Here is an 11,033-nt window from a genome sequence, read left to right as displayed (position 1 = left end):
TCAAAATTATAAAAATCAAAGTTGCAAGTAAAAATGAATCTCTATTTAGCCTGTGATATTTATAAAGGTTAATAAGAAACAGTTGCTTAAAGTCTGCGTTCATCCTAAATCAAAATCAAGGCTGAGAATTTAAACTTAAAGGCAAAGCTTTTAAACAAAAAATATTTTTTGTAACCGTAATAAGTTGTAGAAAATTTTTATTACATTTTGCAAACATTCGTTATTTATATGATTTTATAATTAAATCACCATGACTGAGATTTTTTTTTCATGCTCTCATCATGAAGTTATCATTAAATGTACAGATTATGAAGTCACAAAAGATTTTGTATAGTTGTAAGTTCTTGTCTGTTTTTTGGATTCATTCAAAGACTCATTTAAGAAATAGTTTGATAAGACCTAATTTTCTTTTTCATTTTTATTTATTTGCAGAGCAGTTGATATGGTGACAAAGTTAGAGAATGTTATATGATTTACTGTGTACTTGAATTTTATATTTGTTTTTCCTAAATCCAATACTTTGCATTTTAATTTCTATAACTTATTCAACTAGTCTTTTGTCTGAGGTTCCTAAGTGTAATAAGTATATTCTTTTATTTGAAAATCAATAAATAAAATAGTTCTGATGTATATTATTCTCACCAAACCGCAATGAAAATTTACATACTAATAAAGTTTGTATTTTAGAATAAGCTTTCCTTTGATCTTCCAAAAAGGTGTTTTGTCAAAAATTTCATTCATTTGATTATTTCAAGATATATACCTCATCAAAACAAAGTATGCAAAAAGTAATTTCTTTAAACTTATTAATATGCAATTATAATTAAAACCATTTTTTGAAAAAAAAAAAATTTAATTTTTCAAAAACTAATTTACTTACCAGAGAACATTGTTAACAGAGAAGATAAAGAGTATCATTAAAGAGGATAAAAATCGGAATTCATATTGATTGTCAGAGAGTTAGTTGTCAAGAAAATTAGAAATATTCTCTAGTTTACAAGTTGAAGAGAAATAACAACACAAGCTGGGGTGATTTAGAGGTCTAACAATGGGTTAACTTGTTTCTTTAGTGTAGATATGTTGTAATGGTTAGGTGGTGAGAAAGTTTGCCTTCTAAGCACTCTAACTGAAAAATAAACCCCATTTTTTTCCCCAGTAATACTGCACTCAACTTGGTTTCTTCATGAAGTGGACGCTTATCAATATCTTTTTTTTTTTGGCTTGCTTATCAAGATCTGTTTTTTCAAAACCAAGTGAGAAACATAATAACATAATAAAGAAATATATAAATTAAATATGCATGTAACAAACAAAATCCAGATTATTTAGTTTATAAATATTTACAGGTTATTTAAGTAAGAAGTTAATCGTTAAAATTTTTTTCCACACTAAATTCAGATTAAATTACTTTAAGTTAATTAACAAATTTAAAGAAAAATTTAATAAACTTCAGAGGAAAAAATGGAAGTATAAGAAATAAAAAATAACTATGGTAAACTCCAAATTACAATGAATACAAAAAAAAAAATTAAAAAAAAACCAACCTGATTTAATTAATGAAAAAAATTTTTTAAAAACCAACATATACACCAAAAATTTAACTAATGACAATTTGGATAAAGAATTAGCTCAATCTAGGTCCTTAGAAAAATTCCTTTATGTGAATATCTTTTTTAATATTAAGGCTTACAAACCAGAAAAAAATTATCTTATCTGTCCTGTTGTAAATTATTTAACCAACACTAAATAGAAGCACAAATAAACTTATTAAATTCCACTTGTTGATAAAACTAAACGATAGAGTATAGATGCAATTGAAATATAAGTTTCATTCAATTCAGTTAGTTTATATGTCTGTACCTATTAGCAAAGCAATTTCTGCAATTATTGATATATTGAATGATCGCATTGATGATTTAAAAACTCAAACCTAACAATTTCATGTAAACATACACCAATTAATTGAATTTTGATTAAGTGACAACGACTACTAAATAAAAAGATGTACAAAGTCAATTTCCTGATTTTATGTCAGTAATTTGTTTAATTGTGTAATCCTTTTTTTTTTAAAAATTTTGACTGATCGGTTGTTGTCTCCAAATCTTTTCTTTTGCAAAAGTATTAACAATACTCCTCCAATCTATTATCTTCTAAATGCTTTACAGCCCCTTTTAGTTAAAGAATGTTTTATTGAATTTAAGAACATTATCATTGAATATTTTTAAAATATTTTTGCATTCTGAAGTTGAAGTCTAGAGAGATAAACAACAGTTGATGTTGTTTAAATATTCATGCTATATTCATTTAATATGTGTTTATAGGTAAATTGTTTTAAATATCCACTTTTTCAATAAAATAATTTTAGGCTTCAGTAATTTATTATTAAATGTTTCTTTAATTTTTATCCTATTTAAATATCTTCAATGTTACAACATTTTACTTTGTTTAGAAAATAAAACCGCTGCATGCTCCTTTACAAGTGTTACTGTGTGGCATAAGGTTTTTAAATTTGTTATTTGTAAATATTTTTTATGTGTGTACTTTTCTGTTATTCTTACAATTTTTTAAAATTAAATTTAGCTTAACCTTCATGGTACCTGCAGCTTGTGCAATGTTTCCTCAAAGAAGGTAACATTATATATATATATATATATATATATATATATGTATATATATATATATATATATACAGTAATCTTCATTTATCTATGTGTTCTACTTTTTTGTATTAGTTCCAATCAAATATATGTGTTGACATGTCAAATAAATGCAACTGAGGCTTTTACTAATTTTATTTCTTTTAAAAAAAGGGATCTGAGGAAATGGCAAATTTTCAAAATTGTGGAGAGTGGGGGAAAAAGTCCCCTTAGTATCACTTGGGATAGCTAACTGCAGATAATAAAAAATTTACAAATTTTATATAAAAGAACTGTTTGTGCTCCATTGTAGCCTTTAAAAATCAATAGTGCATATACAATACATATCTCATATCTCTCCTGGAGCAAAAGTTATTATTGTATATGCAATTACAGTTATTTTTGATGTTAGTAACAGGCTTGGTCGGGAAGTGGGATTGATCGCTCTCGATAACTGACCACAGGAATAATATTTAGTTGCGAAAAACTGGCCAGATTTTTCAGTCGTTTTGAGAACATTTCAAAAAACAAACAAAAAAAGCGCAAAAAAGATTAATTGGATCAATGAGAGACAATTACAAAAAGAAATAAACTAGAAAAAGAAAATAACTTTTAGCACAAAAAAACTTAAACCAAAATAAATTATGTTTAGAGCAAATATTTTCGAAACATCTCTCTTTTATAATTTTTTTATAAAATTAGGCGACATTTTTTATATAAAGTAACATTTTTTGATTGCTTAATAAGGAAACAAATGTTCTTTTATTTATTAAAGATTTTAATATAATTTTTGTTTATATACTTGTGTCTTACTTCCAGTGCTGGATTAAGAAGGGTTGGGTTAAAGGGGGCTATAGTCCCGGGCCCTGAAATAGTCTAGAAGACTTTCTTTTTTTAGTCAGTTTTATGCTGTGGCACTTAAAAAAACCTCCAATATAAAAATAGCCCCCAATATAAAAATAGCCCACGGCCCCGAAAAGTCTAACAAGATTCTAATGAAACTAATTCTAGTTTTAGTTTTATTTAAGCTAAATTATTTATAAATAAAAAAGTTAATTTTTTTAAATAACAATTTTATGTTTCGTGTGAAAATTTTAACATATTTGAAACAATTCTTCATAGTAGATTAACAAATAAATAATTAAATCATTGAGTTACTGTAGAAATTAACTAGATAGAAATCAACTAAAAAGGTTAAAAATACTTTATGAAGAGAAGTGGAACTGCTTCGCAATATCGCTGATGATGTTTAGTGAGTGGGTTTTTTAATTTTAATTAGTATTTAAAACAGAAAAAAGTAACTTAAAGTTAAAGTATAATGAGTTTGTAAGTATGGCAACTGAAGCGAAAATATTTAGAGCTATTAAACCAATATCTAAGAACTTTAAAACTTTTCCTTATATTTAATAACTTTCTATATATATATATATATATATATATATATATATATATATATATATATATATATATATATATATATATATATATATATATATATATATATATATATATATATATATATATATATATATATATGAATATATATATATATGAATATATATATATATATATATATATATATATATATATATATATATATATATATATATATATTTATATATATACACACACACATATAGCGTGAGTTACTTTGTATGCATGTTTGTGTTTAGTAACCAGAAACTTCTTTTATGTTTATTTCATAATTAGTTTTATTAACTTCGGTGATTATTAATTTAATTGAAAATGCAATTATTGTTGAAAGTCTTTTTGTTTACAAAATTAATCGTAAAAATTGCTTTAAAAGATTACATTAGAATAAAAAACACAAAATTATATAAAAAAAACTTTTTAAATAAAAAATAAGAATATATATACTAATAAATCAATAATACAAAATAAATTTTCAAAATTTTAACAATTTAAAAAATATATTTAAAACATTTATTTTTGTAAACAAATAATATTAGTTTAAAAGATTAACGGCTTTGCAGATGTGGCTCCGAGAATGAGTCATTAAAAGTATTAAAGTATTAGTTCATTTGATAATATATTCTTAAAACAATTTATGCTGGAATAAACAAAAAATTTAAAATAATACAATTTTTAAAACAATTCAACAGAAAACTCTAGAACTTTATTTCGCTTAGTCCGCGTATTTTTTGAAGCAATAGAAGTAGTTTGTTAGTAGATTTGGCAGGTTTTTAGTGTTCCAGAATATTCTTTTTACTCTTCTGCACCAATATGTTCTGAGAACATTCAAATTTATGTATGTTTCCATGTATGTCCGTAAAACAAAAATTTTTTGTTTCAAAACCTGGCCAGTTTTTCGCAACTTAATATTTCCGTGGTCAGTAATTGAGAGAGATTGCTCCGGCTTCCTGACCAAGTTTGTAGTAATTTCATTGTGTTTTTTTTTCTATTTAATTGCATTTTTAATGACTAAATCATATTTTTGTTATTTTTTTAGCTGTAAATTTTGGAGTAGAATAATTTTTTTGATTGAAAAAAATAAATTTAGGTTTGGGTTTTTGTGGTAGTATAACTATTTTAGATCTGGTGTATCAATAACCACTAATTCCTATTGCTTTACCCACCACCTTTTATCACAATAACCACCATCTTCTATCACAATAACCACCATCTCCTATCACAATAACCACCATCTCCTATTACAATAACCACCACCTCCTATCACAATAACCACCACCTTCTATCACAATAACCATCACCTACTGGCTAATAGTTTATTTACATATTGTTTTAGTTACATATATTTGGCTATAATATATAAATTTATATTTGTAAAAATAACCAGGCAGTACATATTAAAATAATTTTTTTTTTTTTAAAATACAATTAAGTGTAAAATGTTATTTTTTTTCGCACCAAAAAGTAATGTAAAATGTTTTTTAACAAATAGTTTTGTAAAATGTTGATGATTTGCTTTCTCAATATTTTACCCCAAAATTCTACATTAAAATTTTTGAATAACTGAAAATATTTAAAAACAAAATAAATGCAGTTGTTTTTAAGTTTAGTCAAAAGTATATTACAATAAAGCAACAAAAATATCAATATTAAATAAAACAAGAACATCGCTGAATCTTAATCTGCAACTCTTAATATTGTCATAGACTCTTAATCTTGTCTACTTGTTGCAAGTCACTCAGTCAACTCAGTTAACACTCAATTAGCACCACTTCAGTCTTTCACCCTTCTCTTTGTTCTATATCGCTATATAAGTCAATACTCGTCAATATCAGCAGGTATAAATGATAGAAAACCATTTACATTTTATGTTATCATTATTGATGTGATCAAATCATTAAATGTTGCTGATAAATCAAAGTTTTTTTACAAAGCTTGTAACTTTGATTCTATCAAGGTCAATAACATCAAATGAATCTAATCATCTAACAATAATGAAACTGTCCCTGAATTAATCATTGTCAAGGTTACCAGTGAAAGCAAATCAGATGAAAGTATTGTATTGAAAAACTAAAATTACCAAAACAGCTTTAATCAAATATTTATTTGCCAATGAAGAACTTTAGCTCAATCTAAGAGTTGAGTTGAAAAAGCATAAAACCAATTGAAGAAAGCATATGTTTTGGAGAAGCCATTCAAAAATGTTATTCACAAACATAAAAAAGCCATGTGTTGCATTAATTTATATTTTCTCCAGAGACCAACCGCTATACAACTACCTCTCAAACTCAATTGTATCATCCAAACTCTCAGAATATCACAAATGCATTGTCTTCCAATAATCCATTACTTTAGTTTACAGACAATCTATTTGCAATCAGTTTGATAAGATGATGTATTCAATTCAGTTAAAAATAAAACAAAATTTCCTAAATTCAGTTCAAGAACAGAATCTATCTGTCTATTTAACAGTGGTTTATTTAAAAGCTCAGTTACCAAAATTAAATTTGAATTTCAAAGTAAATAGAAACAAGCTGGTTTTTTAAGAGATCTACCACTGTTTTTTGAAAAACTTAGGAAACACTAGAACAAATCCATCTAACTGTTGACCCACTGCACTCATGACAGAAGTATATTAAATTATGGAAAGAATAATAGCTGTACCTAAATACACCTTAATAAATGAAGTACACCTTAAATGGTAATTCATTCATTAAAGAAAGGAAACAGCGAGTAGTGATGGATAATAACTGGTGTAATCTAATTAGTGTCATATAACAAAGCTTCAGATTAGAATCTTTATTTTTTGTTGTATTCATTAATATATCCCAGAAGCAGTTACAAATTTTACCAAGCAAATGACATAAAACCTATTGTAGACATAAAAGATCTAATGAATAGTGTTTCATTTCAAAAAGGAAAAACCTTTGAAATAGGCTACTGACTGGCATATAAAATTTAATAATGATAAATGTTAAGTTACCTTTATAAGAAAAAAATATAATAAAAATTACAAACACAAGTGTATACTTTTTTTTTAACATCTTTACTTCCAACAAGACTGCAAGCAACCACTATAGAAAATTTTTCGGCATTTCCATAGTTTCTATTGTCGTTTCTATAGTTTCAGAGTTTAAACTGAGTTGAAAGTAACTGAAAGAGAGAGGATGAAATTTATAAAGCAGGATAATGATTATCAGACGACTTAAAAGATTGCAAAGTTATCTGAATCAGGAAACCAAGAAGGGAGCATATTCTAAAGAACTAATGTTCGAGGGAAAAAACTAGACAAATAAATATTTTTGGAGCACTTAGTAATAGTCACAGTAAAAGAATGAGACTTAATTGAATGATGAGTAACACAAAAATGAGTTTTAGTAGAAGGCACAAGAGACACTAGCTCTTTAGAGCAGCCCCCATTATAGTATTTATAGGAAAGAAAAAGAGAAGCAATATTATGACGATGTGAAAATGGTTGGAGGTTCACTGCAAGAGCAAATCCAACTATGTTTACATTATGTTTATATTAAGCTATATTAAATTATGTTTAAAGTTCACCAGTTACTGAGAGCCCCATGCTGTAACAGAAGTGAGGTCCTTTTCAAGCTCAAATAAAATCCGAGAGTGTTGACTTCTTATTAAGACAAGAATAAATGATAGTATCATCAGCAAACAATGCCACCTTAGATGCGAGATTTTCTGGGAGATCATTAATGAAAATCAAAAAAAGTATAAGGCCAAGGATAAAACCTTGAGGAACCCCTGAAGTTACAGGATATGAAGAAGAGTGCTGTCCATTAAGTACAACTTTTATACTATCATTGATAAGAAAGAATTCAATCTTAAAGATGTTACCTGATAAATGGTTAGAAGACAGCTTATGGAGAAGACCCATCATGCCAAACTTTATCAAAGGCTTTAGAAATGTCGAGAGCAATAACCTTAACTTCTCCACATCTATCTAATGCATGATAAAACCTATAAGCTATTACCGTTAATAGATCAGCATTAGAATGAAAAGATCGAAATCCATATTGATGATCAGAAAGTAAGTTATTAGGTTTAAGATTAGAGATTAAGTTTTTGTTTATTAAAGATTCAAAAATCTTGCTTATGATTGGAAGAAGACTAATGGGAAAGTAGTTAGACAAGTCAGATTGCTCTCCAGAATGTTTGAAAATAGAAATAACAGATGCTGCTTTCAAGCAGACTGGAAAACAAGACTCTGATTAGCACTTGTTAAATAGTTTTGAAAGTGTAGAAGACAGCTCTTGAGAACACTTCTAAAAGGCTATAACAGGTATGTTGTCTGGACCACAAGCTGTAGAAGAGTCTAACCAGGAAATCACTTTAGATACAGAAGCTGGAGTGATGTGAATGTCAAACAATGGATCAATCTGTTTTTCGACTTTATCAAATAGGATGTCAAGAGGTGAAACTAATGAAAAGTTCTTAGCAAACAATTCTGCTTTATCTTTAGGTGAGGTAACAAAATCCAAACAATACAAGAGACGTGGAATAACAGATTTGCCCTTATTATAAACATTATTAAAGATTCTCCAGAAGTCTCTAGAGCCTAATTTTTGAGATAAAATACAAGATCTTGTGACCTAAAAATAGCGGGCATTGGTGTTAGACGAAACTTTTTTACAATGGTTTCTAGCAATAATAAGCAAACGTCTGTTTTCTAAAAAAAAATTTCAGCAATAAAATGGAGGTAATTACTTCCATTATAATGGTTAGGATTAGAAATTACAGCAGCACAATGAGAGGAAAACCATGGAGAAGAGTGAGTCTTGAATTGAAATTGTCGATAGGGAATAAAAGATTCCATGCCAGCCTGAATCCAAGATGTTACATAAGAAGCACATTTGTCAGCAGGAAGATGAAAGATTTCAAGGGCCATCATCTGAGAAAGTCACAGAAAGAGTCACAGTCAGCTTTAAGGTAGTTGTAAGAGGTGCGATGATAGGGGGATTCTGATGATAAAAAAGAATAAGATAATAGTTTTAGAGAGATCAAACAGTGATCAGAGGCACTTAAGGGTGAATGTAAAGAAACTGAGCGCTGACTAATTTAGATACAAGTTGAGTAGAGAAGGTAAATGTCACTGATTGCCTGGAAAGCGAGTTGATAAATCGACTATTTGTGTTAGAGGTTGAGAAAGGCAAATGTTATGGACCTTAATGCCTACAGAGTCACTGACACTAGAACCAAGTCATTCAGTGTGGTGTCCTTTAAAGTAACCTTCAACAACAATATTGGCAGAAGGATTAAAATGAAAGGACTTGGTCAATTTGATCAGAAATAACATCGAAAAGAGTGCAGTCTTGGAATGAAGGAGAGCAATATAGAACAAAGAGAAAGGCGATAGAGCGAAGTGGTGCTAAATGAAAGCGCATAAAGTATTAGTCTGTGGATTCAAACCCAGCTTTCCAAAAATGGGTGAGTTCTTATGAATTTAAATGCCCAGACCAAGCATGTGAATATTGGAGTCTTTACGAGTTAAAGGAAGATAACCATCAACACTAAGATCACAAGATGAGACAGCTGAATTCAAATTAGTCTCACAAAGGGTAAGTAGGTCTGGTGAACTTTGCAAAAGATAAGACTTGTCATAAGAAATTTACTTCGAAGACCACAAATATTAGTGAATGATAGATTGAAAGGGAATTAGTAGTGATGTGGTTTTTAGTATTTTATAGTTTTTATACTTTAGTCATCTTTAAATTGGTTAAAGAATATGACTCGAGGCATAGATAGTACTCATTACACTATCTAATAGTCCAAGCAATTGCCTCATTAATATTTATAAATCCTAAGCTGTAACAAAAGGTTTCAAATGTGGCCTCGACAATGCACATCAAGAGTACGAACAAGGACACCATCCATGTGCAACATGGCACTGTTAGTACTCTGATATTTTACAGGTGATGATGGAATCAGCCTCTCTGAGTGCTACCACAGAGTTTGGGAAACCTGACTACCAGCCAGCCTCAGAACCATAAGACTGAGTTTTAGAGTTGTAACTTCATTAGTAGATAATAGAATGAGTTGAACAAAATTAAAACAAAAATTTAACTTTTTTTATTCAATTTTTTTTTTGTTTTTTACTGTATTTACTTCCTTAAGCCAGTTGACAAGGTTAGGAAATTTATTGTTGCAATTTTGGTCCCAAATTGCATAAAGTAAAATCTGTTTATTTCTATTTTTCTTCATATATAAAAATGATTATTTAAACCATAATCCACAAAATAAAAATCGTGGTGTGAAAAATGTGGTGCATATGGCATTAGTGTTTTTGTTTCTAGTTGGTTTGCCAAAAAACTACAAAATAGTGTTCTTTTGTGTTTCTAAAAAAAGGTGTTACACAAAATAGTACAGTGGTTAAAAGCTTTGAATATTAGATTATGCAAAAATATAAATTAAGTTATGCGGAAATATAAATAATTTTATGCTCAAATATAACTTATTTTATGCGGAAATATAAATTAAAATAAGAAAATATAAAAAGCTTTTTTTAAGTTTTTAAAAAAAAGTTAAAATATAAGCTTGGAAAATTCTTCAATGGGATTAAGTTAAGGGGAATAATATGGGAGAAATTTATTCAATGTTTTTCTCATTTAATATTTATAAAATATATCAGATTGAGGATGAAATTAACAATTATCCATTATTAAAGTACAATCTTGGTTTTGAATAAAATATGGTAATAGTGTTCTCTTTAGAAATCAATGAAATGATCACCGTTGTAAGTATTATCTGTTAGCTCGTATCCAATTATTCCAGTAATTGAAATGGCTGCCATCAAGCTTAAATTTTATTTTTTGTTAGCTGGAACCATTATATATGCTTTCGTGTTTATTGGAGCATATCCATAATCAAATGATGAGGTATGAAAGTTGAATGTTTCATCCAAAAAAACTTTGATGTCAATTTATGTTGAATCTCTCTCAAATAATTCTG

At 27.8% G+C, this 11,033-nt stretch overlaps 1 protein-coding gene across 1 annotated transcript in view; it reads left to right on the top strand.

Annotated features, from left to right (window-relative positions):
- The window catches only part of LOC100212840 (sideroflexin-2), a 28,425-nt gene that overhangs the window by 15,633 nt on the left and 1,759 nt on the right, over positions 1-11,033 (top strand). The window contains exons 8-9 of the mRNA XM_065792563.1: positions 2,450-2,499; positions 2,581-2,628. Of these exons, the coding sequence (XP_065648635.1) occupies positions 2,450-2,499; positions 2,581-2,628 (98 nt within the window). The remainder of the gene's footprint in view (positions 1-2,449; positions 2,500-2,580; positions 2,629-11,033) is intronic.

Source organism: Hydra vulgaris, chromosome 03 (assembly GCF_038396675.1).
Source record: "Hydra vulgaris chromosome 03, alternate assembly HydraT2T_AEP".
In the NCBI taxonomy this organism is placed as follows: Eukaryota; Metazoa; Cnidaria; class Hydrozoa; order Anthoathecata; family Hydridae; genus Hydra; species Hydra vulgaris.
This window is presented reverse-complemented; position numbering and strand designations above follow the sequence as displayed.